Here is a 16,872-nt window from a genome sequence, read left to right as displayed (position 1 = left end):
AAGTATTGATAGCCTTTGAACGAGTTCAGATATTCACATGTATATGTGTTATTTTGATTTACTGCTGAAGGAAGAGCCCTTTGAGGGAAACAAGGTAAGATGCAAGGTATTATTATGTTTGGGTGTGTCCATGTGATCAGATTGATTAAAAGTGTTAAAATAAATGAAAAAGCCAGTTTTATTTTCTTCTCCCATTTTGTGAATTTTTATTTCTCAAGTTTACCATTTTTCCATTGCAATCTAGAGTCCACTGGACTTCATCCTCCCTGGCCGTAGCAAAAACCGTTCCCAAAGATAGCGTATAGTGAATGAAAGAGCAGTGTTTGTCCATTTTTTAATTGTGTTCATAGCAATACCTTGTTCCGCATGTCGTTGCCATGTATCCGTCAGTGTAATTACCCTGTTTCTTGGCTGCCTGCAAAATGCCACCGCGACAGTCGTTTGAAACAGGATTTGCATGTATTCGGTTTTCTCGTTAATCTGACAGAATGAGCTGAGAAACACAGAGATGCTGTCAGCCGCCTGTGCCGTGGGGGTGGGCTGTTGCTTTGCGGCCCCTATTGGAGGTAAGTCCAGACACATTGTGATCATAGCTGGCCACTGGAGATAACGCCATATCACATCCACGACAGTAACGTTTCCCTGTATACCTCCAGCTTTGAGCAAAGTTGTTTGTTGACGATCTGCTGTGTTGTGGCAGGAGTGCTGTTTAGTATTGAGGTCACATCTACGTTCTTTGCCGTGAGGAACTACTGGAGAGGATTCTTCGCTGCAACCTTCAGTGCCTTTATCTTCAGGGTGCTGGCAGTGTGGAATAACGATGAGGGTGAGAGAGGAACCCGTTATGATAGCCAACACTGTCAGATGATTCATTGGCCATACATTTCTAACTGTCAATCTCTCTTCGCCATATTGCAGAGACGATCACAGCTCTCTTTAAAACACGCTTTCGTCTGGACTTTCCCTTTGACCTACAAGAGCTTCCAGCTTTTGCTGTGCTCGGGTTTGTGTCTCACCTTTACCAGAAACTAATTATTTGAATTATGGAAGTAAGATTTTATGCAAACTAACTTCCTTGTCAAGGAACATTTGTGTTAAAATGTCTAAGCTCATTAGCACTGTTTATATGCAAAGCTTATGCTTTCGAACACTGTGTGTTCAGTTCACATGTCTAATCTTTAAATCCAACTAGTTTGTGATTCTTAGTTCTTGGCTGTAAAATAGAAATGTGCAATGGTCATAGTTTCAGTTGTTCATGTTTTTCCTCAGAATTGCCAGTGGTTTTGGAGGGGCGTTGTTTGTGTACCTGAACAGGATCATAGTGGAGTCTATGAGAAAACAGAAAACCATCAACAAGTTTTTGCTAAAAAAGTTAGTTTTTTAGTGCTTCTTTTACAATGTTAACAGCAATTCTTATTGTACCATGTATTTTAGTTAGGAACTAGCTCAGAATTTGTTTATTTCATTGTTAAAGAATGTTACAAATTAAATATATCTTCTGTTTTCAATGCTGGATTAATAATGAAACTTTTTCAAATTATTAATTAAATTATTAATGTTATATTGAATAGTAAAATGTTTATTTATTATATTCAAATTCAAATTTCTCTCTCATGTTTGGCTTCCCATAGAAGACTGGTGTATCCGGCAGTGGTCACTCTTCTGATCTCTACCCTCACCTTTCCTCCAGGGTTTGGACAGTTCATGGCAGGCCAGGTCTGATGTTTCAGATGTATTGTGTGTCTCATCAAAATGGTTTTCTTCTCTATACCTTTCTTTTTTCCTATACAACCAAACTTTTTCAGTCTTTCACGTGTGCTTCATGCTGAGATTAATTTGTTCCGGATCAGTAATCATGCATTCAGTAACAAACTGCATTGCCTCCTCATTTAGCTTACTCAACATGAGTCTCTAGTGGCACTGTTTGACAACCTGACCTGGTACAAGCAAGGTGTTGCGGAGGAGTTTGCGTACTCAAGTCACGTACCTCAGGCATGGAAGCACCCACAAGTCAATGTGTTCATCACACTCCTCCTTTTCATTGTCATGAAGGTGGGTCTCACCATGTTTTGTAAATTATAAAGACAATGAATGTTAACAGCAATGGGCAATATGTGAATGTAACATGTTATTATACAGCTGTTATTTGATTGGCTTCATTCTCGTTGCAAAAATAAATAAAATATCTGGTCATATTGAAATGTCAGTTACTCAATATTCACTTCTTCTTATTGAACTGTCTTGTGTAAAAAAGTTGCTGTCATGTTGTTGTGCTGAAAATCATCACAGGCTGCAAGTAAATCACAGCCGTTCTGATTTTCAGTACAGCATCACAATTGCGTGTGTGATGGTGCTTAATTATTAAAGGGTGTCTTTGTTCATATGTGTGACCTTGTGGCTCTTGAATGTTTCTCTTCAGTTCTGGATGTCAGCTGTGGCCACAACAATGCCTGTGCCTTGTGGGGCTTTCATGCCGGTTTTCCTCATTGGTATGTGATTTATAGTGTGCGTGTGGTGTTTTTAAAAGTCAACACTGTGGGAAACTTCTTTCTATTTTTTTTTCATTTCAAGCTATTATTGTGGTCTGCCAGTCAAAAGTTTGATATAATTATGATTTTTTTTTATGTTTTTGAAATGAGACTTCAATTTCATGCTCACCAAGCTTGCATTTATTTAATCGAAAATACAATAAAGCAATAATATTTAACTGTTTATTTTAATATATTTTAAAATGCAATTTATTTCTGTGATGTCAAAGCTGAATTTTCAGCATATTTACATCTTTATTTAATAAGAGACTTATTTCAAAAATCATAATTATTCCAAACTTTTGTCCGGCAGTGTATGAGCGAGCACGTTTGAACGTTATTTTGCTCTTGTGTTCATACCAGCCATCATATTTTAGTTTGTCCTTAATGGTTGTTTTCCTTTTCCCGCAATTATGTTCTCCATTTCCATCCCTCATCACTGTCTGAGTCACTAAAGCCTGTGTGTGTAAACTCGTGAAATCACTGCAGCTTTATTCTGGAATCAATGTGTGTGGCCTCATGTAAGTATACGTCAACCAGGTGTTACAAATTTGACGTTTTTTTTGTCAGCACCAAAATGTCATCAACAAAAATGTGAATTCTGTGTATCACACAGGGGCTGCATTCGGTCGACTGGTCGGCGAGAGTATGGCCGCTGTCTTCCCCGAAGGGATACACGCCGACAACACTGTATATCCCATAGTTCCCGGCGGATACGCAGTTGTTGGTGAGAGTAACCATTGTGCATGCCTTCTCGCGGATGTCCATTTGTTTTCTTTCAAAAGCCATCAGTTTCAACCCGTCGTGGCTATATCTTATTCACACACGTAATTGAACCTTCAGGGTGTTGTATGCAAGAGTCATACATTTTTCATTAACCCACACAAACCAACAGCCAAATTAGATATTGCCTTTGGAAATGGCTTCAGCGGTAGCGCTGCATTGTGCAGCGGAGCAGAAAGCTTGTCAGGAGCACAATAGGAAATCAGATGGCTTGAGGCGGGTGACTGCTACTGTAATTTGATGCTGGACGAAATGGTGATTCCCACAGGGGCGGCGGCTCTTTCTGGCGCAGTCACTCACACCGTGTCCACCGCCGTCATTGTGTTCGAGCTGACCGGTCAAATCTCGCACATCCTGCCCGTGATGATCGCCGTGATATTGGCCAATGCCGTGGCTCAGAGTCTACAGCCTTCCCTCTATGATTCCATCATCCGGATCCAGAAACTTCCCTACCTGCCGGAGCTGGGCTGGGGACAGGAGTGAGGGCTATTACGTTCCTTCCCCAAATTATCACTCTCATATTATTCCCCTGGCTTTTTGAATGCTCACTCCCATGTTGTTTTTTTTTGCCTGTAGAAAATATAATATCCGCGTGGAGGACATAATGGTGAGAGACGTGCGGTATATCACGCTCTCCTCCTCTTACCGGGACCTGCAGGAAGCTCTCGTAACAGGCCAGCTTAAAACCCTGGCCCTGGTGGAGTCCAAAGGTGAGACATGCATAAAATACCTAAATATTTTGCGCAAAAAAAGTTGTCTTCGGCCTGTTAGTCCACCTTCTGCACATCCTTCTTACCACTATCACAATCTCGCATTGGGAATTTTTAGACCGACTTTTAGGCAGTCTTTATCCCAAAGTGTCTTTTTTCCCCATTTTTCTCAATATGGAAGAGCAATTCTGCTGAAATGTCTCTGCAGTATCTGTCTTTGATTGCTGAATCATTTTTGCCAAGAAATGAGGTTTTCATCAAAATGGGTTTTCAGTGGCTGATACCAAGTGGCAGAGAGCGAAGCCAGGAGTAGGTCTTAATCTAGAATAGTTAATCATGGCTTAAAAAATGTCTTTCTCAAACACAGATTAAGGACAGATTACTAACACTTGGACTATGAAGTTTTAAACTGAAAAATAAAAAAGATTAATTTAAAACCAACTGTGCTAATCTGAATTAGCATGACCAAGGTTGCCTAGAAAACATGGAACGAACCAAGAAAAGCTTAAAATTGTATGGAACTGAGAAGCAAATCCAAGGGAAACAATGACAACAGAAAAAAGACTGCAATCAAAAAAAATTACTGAACAAGAGAAAACTCTTTTAAAGCAAATAGCAAAGAAAAATTGAACACATCACTTGTGGAATCTACAAAGCCCCTAAAGCAGGGTTTCTCAAACTCGGTCCTGCACAGTTTAGCTCCAACCCTGATCAAACACACCTGAGCAAGCTAATCAATGCCTTCAGGATCACTAGAAACTCACAGCTAGGTGTGTTTGATCAGGGTTGGAGCTAAACTGTGCAGGACAGTGGCCCTCCAGGACCGAGTTTGAGAAACCCTGCCCTAAAGGGTCGGGGTAATGGAAAAATGTCAATGCTTTTGCATTCTCTCGCAAATGCTTTGCGTTCCCCAGATAAACTTTTGAAACTTTCCGAGCAGGATTCGAACCAGGGTCTCCAGCATGGAAGACAGACTCGCTAACAAGGACGCTAGTCTCCAGCATCAGTCACTAGTGCAACTCTTGAGGCCAGGGAAGTGAAGTTTACACACACAGCTCTTACTAGCTTGCCTCAAAAAAATTAATTAAATAAAATTAAGCTGCACTGTTTTAAACATTTATAATAATACTGGAGTATGATTTGAGATTATCCAAAGAGCACCTTGAGCCACAATAGAAGAGCATCTGATCATCTGGGCAAAGAGTCACATGATCATTTGATTAGTTTCACGTTTTTCAATATCGTAAAAAATGATGTGTATTTTAAGGTTTACGTTTAGATAGTGTACAGTTGTAGATGCCTGGGAAGAAAATGGGCATCTGGATGAATATGAAAAAACGGTTTATTAGGTGTTTGCATGATGCTTAAAAACTGCTCCAAAGAAAAATACAAGTAAATAAAGTGTTTAAAAATTAAGCTGTAAATACTTTTTGATGTTTGATTTCAGTACAGTTTCCTTTCCAGCCATTTTCTTGAAGTTCCCAAATGAAAGCTCACAGTTGGAAATGTTATCCCACAATTCCACCTCATTCCCTGTGACAGACACATTCTTTACCTTCTCCATCTCCTTTCCCACCCTTTGCTATCCCCCATTCCTCCAGCTATCCCGCTGTGTCTCTCTCACTTCTCTCTTTCTCTTTCTCTCTTTCCCTCTCTGCTGTCTCCCTTGCCCGTGTCCCCACCTGGCTCCAGAGTCCATGATCCTGCTGGGTTCTATAGAGCGCTCCCAGCTACAGTCGCTGCTCTCGCTGCAGCTCGGCCGAACTCGCAGGCTGGACTACTTGAGAGAACGTGCTCAGGACAACGGCACCCATGTGCCCACCTTCCCCCAAGACTCTCCCCCCAAGACTGGGCATGCCGTACGTTTCCTGGTATGAGCCTCAGAGAGATAATGCTAGTGTTAATTACAAGACAGGAATCTGAAGCAGCAACTAACATTAGATTATATGACATTTTCCCCCATATAATTTTACATGATCATTTTAGAGATATAGACATATTTAAACATAGACTTGTGAAAAACAACACCAGGTTATAGGATTAGTTCAACCATTATTGTTATTATTTACTCGCCCGCATGATGTTCTGAGCCTGAATGCTATTTTTCTGTGCAGCTAAATAGTTTTCTTAGCAATAATAATAATAAACTTAGCAATAATTTTTAGATTGCACCAGGTTTAACGTTATTAATGGCAAAAACCATTAAGGGTGCACTGCTATTAACATTATGGTCAATAACAATAAGATGATAATAATTTGTATATTATGGCCAATACATTCTTATTAAGATCTGTGCTATTTATTCTATCTATACTATATTAATATAAATAAATAAAAAAGTAAAACACTAAAAAACAAAAAATAATTATTAAATTAATCATTTTAAATGCTACAAGTGAATTTAAGCATTATAATATACAATTTGAACAATTTTATTTTCTATTTATTTAATTATTTTCAATTTTCTTGTGATTAAGTGTTTTTTTTTACAGATTAACTTTAAGTGAGCATACAGCAAATGTGGTTTAAATTTTAAAATAAGGGAAATTATTACAATTAATAATGCAATTTTCGACCTATATCGATAAATCAATATGGTACAGATTGATCCTGTGCTTCTAAAAGTGGTTCTCACATGGTAAGTGAATACTGTTATTGAGAATGTGGGATGAAGAAGATGATTTGTGGAGAATAAGACTGTTATTGATGCTCAGTCTGTTTAGTATGGCTTTAGAAGACTCAAAATGCACTGAATGAGTCTCATGGTCTCCATTAATGGCTCTTTTTTATTGTATTTTTAGTGTTTAGTGGTCACAATGAGCTATACTGGTAACTATAAAGATTTCAGGTGAAAACAGCATAATAGGCTTGGAACGACACAGGGAGCGTAATAAATAATTTTCAATTCCGAGTGAAGTATTTCTTTAATTATGTTCAATGTTAGTATGCCATTGTTTTTGGAGTCTGCGATTCCCAGCTTGTCTGTATTTCTCAAGAAGAACAAAGGATTGTCAGATCACCATCAGGTGGTTTTTTTTTCTTTTTTTTTCTTCATGCTTTCTGTTTTATCCTAAAGAATTCCTTCCCGACAAGCTGTCGTCTCTGTGCTCGGTAATACATCTGGGAGTGCGTGGAGTCTGTTTTAGTAATCAACCTTACTGATAAATCTATCTAATAGACAGTTTTTTTTTTTCCAGATCTCCACTGAAGAGTCTTCATACAGCCCCACGCTGACTAACTCCCAGATCCCCCTCAAGTCTGCTCTGAAGACGGTGTCTGCAATCAGCAACACAGAGTCACTGAACAGTGTGTATATAACACTTACTCACACATTTCAACTCCTACTCATGTATGTCGTGTTGCTAACTGTCTGCGACCCCCTGGTACGCACCAATCTTGTGCTAATCTAATCACTCCTCTTCTGCAGGCTCTCCAAATCTCTCCTCTGGGGAACCTGTGAAGGAGCTAATAGAGGTATGATGGCTCTCTAGGGGGATTGTGGGTGATACGCAGCACTTATGTAGTTGTAGATTTTACAGGTGCCCAGAAGTTGAATATGGGACGACGGAGCGTCTGGTTTGACTTTTTTTTAATGTTTCAATGTTTGTCTTAGGCTTTGTTCAGACAGGCTGTATTCTGTTTTGTTGTCTGTTTGAAATTTTTTTTAATTCAAAGCTCAAATATGTTAATTCAAATCAGATTTTTGGGGATTTCATCCTGAATATACTGTTATACACCCCTTTCTGCCTTTCTCTTGGCTCTAACAGTGTCCCTTGATAATAGTCAATGTTGAAGGTGCATCTGTTGAGGGAGCCTTGCGTTAGATTTGCATTAACGCTTTATGCTCCTCCCTTTTCTATCTGTTATGTCTGGAAGAGCAATGCTGGCCCCAAGGCTCCTAAGAGGAGCAGGAGGCCCAAGCGTGTGAAGATACCCATGGTGGTAAGAACGCTGCCGCAGGGACTCTGTTCCCCTCGCCCACAAACACGCATCATCGGGGGTGGCAGTGGCAAAGCCAATAGGGCCTTGGCATCTCAGAGGCCTTATTGCGTTCTGCCTGTGTGCTGTATTGATACACTCCTCCAGCTTAGTACTTCCCCTCTAGGGAACGGGGAACAAGCTGACTCACGAGATGAATCATGCCATTTTATGAAGCATCTCATAAACTCTCACGGGATGAGTGCGTTTGTGTGACGCATGGTTTGGTTTTGAGGTTCAGATTCAGAACGGGCTCAGGAGCCCCCGTATGCTCGTAAACCAATGGAGGGACGTCAGGGGATGTTGTAATTGGACCCGTTTCTTTTGAACAAAGCTTCACAAAGTTGATTCAAGTCCAATTTTCAACTGGAGCCTTAAACTCTCCAATCAAATTAAGAACCTTTCGAAAAGCTATTCCCTGTCTTAGTTCTTTATTGCCTTCGTAATGGCATCCAATCTAACTCACCCTCCCCTGGGCTGCGTTTAATGTATTGCTTAAGCTTGCTGATGTTTAGTAAAGCTTGAGCCGCTTCGATAGATTACATTAGTATGTGTAGCTTGTCTTGTGAACTGAATGAAATGCATGAAGTTTGTGAGGACAAGAACGTATGAAAGGGACATTTGTGCGTTTCTGTGTCTAATTCTTGACTTGATGCTTTCAGGATACACCTGATGTGGAAGATGACATGTCAACAGCAGAGGTATAAATACTGTAGTTAGTAGTTACCCATAATTATGTTGTGATTGTAGTTTTTTTTTTTCTCCATTGTAACTAAGGTGTGTTCTAGAATATACAGTGGGGTCCAACAGTCTGATTCTGGCATTCAAAATATTATTTAAACTCGGAAATGAATCATTTTAGAATGTTGAAATATGCAAAACAGTGAAGGTTCTGCTCTATTTCTAGGTCTATAATCAAATAAGTCAATGTGTGACTGATGATGTGACTCTCTGTACAGACAGTCAGATATATTTGCTTTCACATTTTTTGCTTCTCTCTTCCATGGTGACATGCAACAAGTAGACAGTTAAAAATAATCTTTCAACCAAAAAAAAAAAGTCAGTCAATCAGAAAAATAAATATTTGATGTTTGATATACAGTTATGTGGAGCAGGATTTTAGTCCATTGAGATTTCACTGTGAGCGGGGCCACAGAAATAGACACCAAATCACTGCCAAATTGTAATGTTGCTTATTCTAGTACATGGAAGAGTTTTTTTTATATTTAACTGTGTTGCTCCTGGTTTGGACAATGTGTAATAAAGCTAATTTTGTAGCTTCTTAAAAAAAAACATTCTGTCATGGAGCACAGGAACACAAAAGGAGAAGTTCTGAAGAATGTTCACACGGTTCTCTTCCATACAATTGTAGTTTTTATGAGGAACAGACTGAAATTTAAGATATTATTCACTGAAAAGCTGACCTTGAAAATCACCCTTGAAAGCTGTGGTCACCTCTCATTGTCATTGCATGAAAAAGAGCATAAAAGCGAACATTCTCAAATCATATTATAATATAAAACCTAAGATAATTCCCCTTGTCAGTTTAAATTATATGCAATTAATTAATCTTTTTTTCAGATAACAGAGTGGGAGGAGCAACAGTTGGATGAGGCTGTTAATTTCAACAACTGTAAAATAGACCCCGCCCCCTTTCAGCTGGTGGAACGAACATCTTTGCATAAGGTAAAATCTGCATCTGCTGTATCTGCCAATAGGATTTTTCCATTTGGCTTTTGGATTATTGAAAGAAAATGGCTTTGAGACCAGCAAAAGTTTGATTCTATTTATCATGATAATCTTTTATGAATTTTGAAGCCTCAATACAATAGCCAGAAGTAAAAAGCTATAAACGAACTACACAACGGTTGCATAACTTCAACATCACCACAATTAAGCTTTTGACTCTTGCCAAGTCTGAAAGTTTGCAAGGGCATAATTATTAACACAACAAAGCTGTAAAATAAACTAGTGAGTAGATAAGTTTTCCTGCTCTAAATTATGACTTTAATGTTTCAGACAACCTCTGAAGTCTCATTTAGCCAATGCTTCACCACAAATAAAAGCTTTAAAATCACAAGGGGGGTATTACTGGTTTATTTTAATGTCTTAGAATAAAACGTGAAAATACCTTGAGCTGCGGCCGGTTGCATAAACATACCCATAATGTTAAGACAGTGTCAGGGGCCGTCAGTCTTAGTTTTCGGTATCAAAGTAGGCTTATCTACGTTTTTATGTAACTGATTTAAAAAAGCTATGAACCGTCTTAAAGAAAATAAATTGATGTTTAACTTGTAAGACTAGTCTTAGAGGTTTATGCAACCGGCCCCTGGTGTTAACCACAGATACTCATTTCAGGCATTTAACCAAAAACCCATTGAATTAAACCCATTGACTTGAGGACGGTGGAATCGAAAGCTGCTAAAATGGCAACTTGTTTCTGGGTTTTGACCTACAAAAATATGTCCTCCGTGCAGTGCTCTCTTATTCGGCCTTTAACACGTTTATCCTAAAAACTACCAAAAAAAGAAGTGCAAATTATTTGTACAGTATATTCCAAATGTTCTGAAGCCACACAAGGAATATAACACGCAAGTCACATGAAAAACAAACAGGCCGGTTTTATCATCACAGTTGCCTGAACATCAGACCTTTTTCTGTCCCTTTGTGCATTACAGACACACACCATTTTCTCACTTCTTGGCCTGGATCATGCCTATGTCACCAGCACCGGACGTCTAGTAGGCGTCGTCTCTTTGAAGGAGGTGCGTGATTGTATAGCTCTTCTTTATATCCTGTAAAAATGCTTACATTTAAAAAAAACAATTGTCTGTCTGCAGCTGCGGAAGGCCATCGAAGGCTCTGTAACTGTGACCGGAGTGAAAGTCCGTCCCCCGTTGGCCAGCTTTCGTGACAGCGGCAACAGCAGCAGCGTCTCGGAGGTCACAGAGCTCCACAAGTTCTGGAGTCGTCACAAGAGCCTGTCATTGCCACGGGAACCCAACCTCCCCGACCTGGAAGACCAAACGGAGCAGCCGTCTGAGGCCAGCTTCGTGAACGAGACGGAGTGCACAGAGCTGTCCAGTCAGAACAGCCCCTCACACACAGACCAATCAGAGCTGCCCTACACCGATGCTACGCCCCAAGAGGAGCAGCTACCGCAGCTCCCCTGTGACTGTACCCTCCCGATAGAGGACGGAGACTCGGAGGCGGTCGGCGAGCAGTGCCCAGCTCCCATTGAGGAAGCGGTGAAAGAGGGAGACCCCTTGCCGTCAGCCGGTCAGCCGGAATGACAGCTGCTTGCGGTTGGTAACGCACGCTCCATTTACACCATAAGCGGGATTGTGAAGTCAGGTTGAGGAGAACCTGGAGGGAGTCTTTAAGCAGCGAAGCACACTCTCTGCTCCGTACCAATCAAACCAACCCCAATCGCTGGTCCTCCCTTCACACGAAACACGCCGTGTGTGTTTGTATGTGTGGGATGCCATAGATGCGCGCTGCAGTTTGAGTGCCGTGTGGCTTTGGATATGTTCGGGACTCATGAGCGATTGTCTGTTCGTACGCGTGTGTTCGTCATAATTTTGCGTGTTTGTTCGTTTATGGCGTCGTGGGACATTTGTTTGTGTCTGTGAGTTGATTTAATTTGGTGAGATGAATTTAAATCAGTTTATGTTCGATGATGTCACGTTTTTTTTGTGCGTGCGGGTTTTCATCATAAGCGTGTTTGTTCGTTGATTTGTGGCTTCACGCCGCACTTGTCTGTGTGGGTTTTTTTTTCCCTTCCTTGCGCAAGCGACAGTGTGCATAAGAAAAGCAGAGTGTGTGTGCAAGAGTGACTCAGCTGCACCTAGCCAACGCACCCATCTGGTGCCGACACTTTAAATCCAAATAAAATTGTCTCCGAGAGCCAAACTACAATTTTGCTCTAAATATAGCCCTTAATAACCCACACTGCAAGGAAACACGGAGGGAGAGAGTGGGGGAAAAGAAAGGGAGCGGGTGGGCAAGAGAGGACACAGAAGACACGGAGAGAACAAGAACATGATGCAAAACGAGAGAAAGAAAGAAAGAAAGAACGAACGAACACCGGAAAGAGAGTCGTGGAAAGGCAGGAGAACGATGGGAGAGTGGGGTAAAACTGTGATGCTTTTTACTTAGTTTGTCAGCTAGGCAAGAAGAAACAAGTAATCAGGCAAATGAATATGCCTGATTATATTTCAGAATACATACAGTAGGGGCACAGAAATATGACTTCTCATGAAAAATGGCCCATTGGCACAACTTACCCCACATTAGGGGTAAGAGGTGTTACGATAAGGGGTAAGTTGAACCATTAGGGAACGTTTGAACTATATTCATTATATTTTGAAAATTGTATATAATTTCATTCAAATTTTTATTTTGCTGCATGGGATTCACATTTTCATATATAACTAGAAAAAATGTGTATTTGCATGTAGTGGAACAATATTCAGAATTTTATCATACTATTTGTTTTTTCATGCTTTGGATGCAAAACTCATCCTCAATATTAGCCGCTGTCACCTTTTACCATGAAGCACCTGACACACTTTACCCCAAAGCTAAAATTTGGGGGGGGAACAAAATCTTTATAGTAAAATCATGAATAAATTCATGACATGATTTAATAATTCATTACATCTTTTGTTATATACATTCCAATTCATCAAAATGTGTGATGTACAGTACTGTGCAATAGTCTTGGGCATGTTAGGATTTTCACCAAAAAATAAATAATAACTATTTTAAGCCAGTTATTTAGATCTTTTGCTGTAGTGTGTCAGTAGGAAATATCAGTTCGGTTTACATTTCCAAACATTCTATTTGCCATTAATTGTAATAATCCAGTGAGATTTTTGTATGCACAAGCAGTCTGACAACAGCCGGTATGATCTGATCTCACCATCAAGTCTGTCTGTGATGAAGAAATAGAAAAAACGAAGGTAGGTTTCTTGGAGATGTTGCCACAGTTGTTTTTTCTTTTTCTTCATGTAATCACAGACAGACTCGATGATGGTGAGATCAGATCATACCGGCTGTTGTCAAACTCCTTGTGCATACAAATATCTCACTGGATTATTACAATTAATGGCAAAATGAATGTTTAGAAATGCAAACTGATATTTCCTACTGACACACTACAGCAAAAGACATAAACAACTGCCTTAAAACCATGGGGTTTTGGGGGGTGAAAATACTAACGTGCCTAAGACTTTTGCACGATACTATATATTTTTGCTTTGACGTCAACGTTTTACCTGCCATGTGGGAAATTTACTTTAACATGCAAAAAAGTGTTTTAACACAGCTTGTGTATAACATGCAGCTGTACACCTTTTCAAAATATATGGTCATTTGAGGAAAAATGTTCACAGTTTGCTATATTATGGGGGCGGCACATCTTACGCCACTCTCCCATACAAACCCAACAGTGATTCACAGTCTCACAGTGGAGTTTCCAACCAGGGTAGTTTTGAAGCACATTGTAATTATCATTCAAACAAAACACTTGAGTTTTCCATACTGACAGCACACGGTTTGGATAGTGTTGCCTGTAATTACGAGTAATGATATCCCACGATATGTAGGCACGCACGTTAAGCATGCACAAATCTGCATCAGGACCAGTTTGCAGCATAGCTACCTGGCCATTTAAAATGTATTAAAGCATCTTCCTAGAAACTCGAAATACCCTGAGAGGCTCGGAGCCTCTTAAATTCTTAATTATATATGCATGTACCCCGACGCAAGCAGTTGCATGCTCACACTCGCATAAACAATACGATTTGTATTGCTTTCCAGCCAGCTTAAATACAGCCATTTTAACAAGACTGCATACGCCTGTTTCAACTATGTTTCTTCATCAGGTTTACTTACAAGGCCTTTTGCTTTTTCAAATCCAGGGCGCAATACTTTTTTTTGCACGTGCTCACAAGGTGTAACACGTCGCAGACTACGACACCATTGTAGATTGAATGATAACGTTTTCAACTGTGTTAGAACTGCAAGAATCAGCCTTTGTATAAATACCATTGCAGGGAGTTTGTAGCCAAGTGTGCAGATCTCATCCAGTAATGTTCAAATTTGAATCATCAAAGTATTAAAATGTAAATCATTACAATGATGGATATTCTGTGTACCTGCAATCGCGTCATATCTGAATTGTTTTATAGGCTATATATATATGTGTGTGTGTGTGTGTGTGTGTGAAGCTTGATTTTTGAGCTGTCAACTGTGCAATATTATTAGAATTACTGCTTGCCGAATAGAGTTATTTTACTAAACACTGGCTCTGTTTCTACAGTGCATATTATTTTGAAACCGTTTGCACATCATGAATGGGACATGTACTGAAACAAACGGACAAGTCCGAGCGGGAGTTCATATTTTTAATGCCTTTAAATTTCGCTTTCACAACCTGCTAAGTGTTTACTGGACCTCAGCGGTGGACTTTTCACTAGTTTCAGCCTGAGAATGATGTTTTAATGTTCTGTTTGCATCTAAACTGTGGCTGAACGACGCTATGCAGTATATGGTCAAGAACAGCACAACTACCCCAGACACAGCCTATAAGCAGAGCTTAACAGAGATGAGTTTATTTATTTTTCTTGTGCACTGCAGAAATGGGAGGCTACGGGTTTGATTTAAACGGATCAAGGAGAGTGGACCAAAACCATAACCATGACACTGACTTCCTGACACAGCCTTTTCTCATTCTCTCAGAAACGCCTGCTATGGGTTCTGCCATCCGCAAGAGCAGAATGTTTCCCTCGCCATTCATCCGGCTGCACCAATCAGCTGTTTTATTAACGAATCCTGTTGTGGGACAGGAATAACTTAAGCTAATTATGATCTTTAGATATGTTGTGTCACGTTCTGTCTCTGTTTGCCTCTTGTGCAGTTTAGGTCAAGCCCACGATGTGTAAAGTGTCTGCTAATATGCCGCACATTCAGTGTAGAGTTAAGCAATAAGTAGTAGGCCTATGCTCCCATATCCGTAAATGGTTTTTATAAATCGTTTGCTTGTACAGAATACAGGGTAAAGCGGTATGAACTCTACTCACATACCCTGGACATATAGAGATAAGCATACTGAATCAGCTGTTACCATTATTTTTCAGAAAACATGGAATTGTTTTGTACATCAATAAATATTTCAACTTTAAAGCTTTGTTTTATGCTTCTCATTTGTGTGGGAAATACTTTGTTGTATGGTTAAGCTGGAATTTGTATTTATTTTAAAATATTTTTGTCTTGTTTTCCAGTAAAATGTTGAAACCCTCAAAAAAATGTAAGCATAATTAGGTATTTTTTCTTTTGAAGTATTTTTCTAAATTTTGTTCGATTTATGCCACTCTGTCAGGTCGAAGTTAGTCGCGGACGTGGAGCTCTCGGCATCTCGAAAACGCCACGCTGATATTGATCCTCGTTTTAGATCTCCTTTTGTCCCAAAGTCTGCTTGCCATGGAACATAATGTTTGAACAAAACAGTGAGCGTGCCACTAGGCGTAACCACTGATCTAGCTCATGACGTCATAAACAGTGAAGCCACCGCGCCGCCGTATTGGTATTCCCTAGTGAGCTCACGCGTTCTATTGAATCAATAGGAAATTTTATGATTTGACTGAGAAAACATTGCCTAACGAGACACAGTTTTTAAATCTAAAGTCTCCCTGTATATTCTCACAACGCAAACATCCTAAGAATTTAAATGGGTATTTGTTTAAAGTCGGGAAATTTTTCCTGCTTATAAAAAAACGGCAATTTCTTTGCAAAAGGAATAAAAAGCTGTACGAGAACACTAGTCGGCCTTCACTGAAGAGCTATCTTCACAGGTAAGGAAAACAGTTAGATAATATTAATTAAATAGTGAATGCTAAAGACCTATACTTTTGTGAATTGGTGAATATTCAGGTGAATATTGTTTCGTGGCCACGAATTAATAATACCTCAGCACGTTATCTTGTGGCCACGTTGTAATTCGTTAAATCAAAATGAGGGAGGGAATTAGTTCAACGTGTCCACGATTTATTAAAACGAGGGAACAAATAAGTCGTCGTAACAACGAAAGCAGAGAGAGAGCGAGAGCCCCGGCCGCGCGCGCGCACTCTCAGCCTTCAAATATGCTCTCTCTCCCTCGCGCATATCAACATCAATTGACACAATAGTAAAAGGTCGGAAGACCGATTGTGTTTTATAGATTAGTAGTTTGTTCATACAAAGTGTTTGATTAGCAAGTACATGTTCAGGAAATGCATAATACAAATTGTAGCCTATGGGTTAATGTAACGGTAAACGGAGTCTGCACGAAACTCTTTTGAAGCTGTCAAATGGTGTCGCTATTGGACACTTACCGTAATTGTGATTATTGCTGCCCTGAGGTTTCTTAAAGGCTACTGTTGACTGTTTTATCGTTGTTTTTTGAAGAATCAGCAGCATTACTCTTGCCTCGGAGAAAACAACACGGGCATAGCGACAATTTTGCATATAAATTATTACTTATAGGGCTTGAATTACAACCTGTGGGCAGTTTTTCTACATCCTTTTGTGAACGTCGTTTTACACTTGTATGCTGCACAGCTGGTCATCTTAAAAGTGCCGTCGGAGCTACCAATCTCTGTATAACGGGCATTGGAGCCCTCTGCTGGTAGGGAATCGAAAGATGGCCGCTCGAACACTTCCGGTGGCTTCACTGCCTACTGGCAGTTTAGAACATAGATATCATATATAAAGGCTAGATGTCTCGTGCGCACTGCTGGCCAATGGAGGTCGACGTCCGCACGTGGCGGCCATCTTGCGACAGTGTACTGCTACTCGCTCACTACTTCAATGGTGCATGTACTTTTAAATAA

At 40.0% G+C, this 16,872-nt stretch overlaps 1 protein-coding gene across 6 annotated transcripts in view; it reads left to right on the top strand.

Annotated features, from left to right (window-relative positions):
- The window catches only part of clcn2a (chloride channel, voltage-sensitive 2a), a 51,941-nt gene extending 36,761 nt beyond the window's left edge, over nt 1-15,180 (top strand). For 3 of the 6 annotated variants that reach the window (XM_084412108.1, XM_084412106.1, XM_084412109.1), the window contains exons 7-25: nt 65-94; nt 488-566; nt 701-826; nt 919-1,003; nt 1,270-1,371; nt 1,632-1,716; nt 1,894-2,052; nt 2,420-2,489; nt 3,145-3,255; nt 3,580-3,790; nt 3,888-4,021; nt 5,714-5,892; nt 7,219-7,327; nt 7,449-7,495; nt 7,898-7,963; nt 8,662-8,700; nt 9,581-9,685; nt 10,678-10,764; nt 10,840-15,180. In XM_084412108.1, coding sequence (XP_084268234.1) covers nt 65-94; nt 488-566; nt 701-826; nt 919-1,003; nt 1,270-1,371; nt 1,632-1,716; nt 1,894-2,052; nt 2,420-2,489; nt 3,145-3,255; nt 3,580-3,790; nt 3,888-4,021; nt 5,714-5,892; nt 7,219-7,327; nt 7,449-7,495; nt 7,898-7,963; nt 8,662-8,700; nt 9,581-9,685; nt 10,678-10,764; nt 10,840-11,292 — 2,277 coding nt within the window. In that variant the 3' untranslated portion in view covers nt 11,293-15,180. The remainder of the gene's footprint in view (nt 1-64; nt 95-487; nt 567-700; nt 827-918; nt 1,004-1,269; nt 1,372-1,631; nt 1,717-1,893; nt 2,053-2,419; nt 2,490-3,144; nt 3,256-3,579; nt 3,791-3,887; nt 4,022-5,713; nt 5,893-7,218; nt 7,328-7,448; nt 7,496-7,897; nt 7,964-8,661; nt 8,701-9,580; nt 9,686-10,677; nt 10,765-10,839) is intronic. The other 3 variants (XM_084412111.1, XM_084412107.1, XM_084412110.1) reach the window with 2 other exon arrangements.
- The last annotated feature ends 1,692 nt before the right edge of the window (nt 15,181-16,872 follow it).

The sequence above is a fragment of the Rutilus rutilus genome (assembly GCF_951802725.1).
Source record: "Rutilus rutilus genome assembly, chromosome: 6".
Classification (NCBI taxonomy): Eukaryota; Metazoa; Chordata; class Actinopteri; order Cypriniformes; family Leuciscidae; genus Rutilus; species Rutilus rutilus.
Note: the sequence above shows the minus strand (reverse complement) of the source record. Positions and strands in the feature narration are given on the sequence as shown.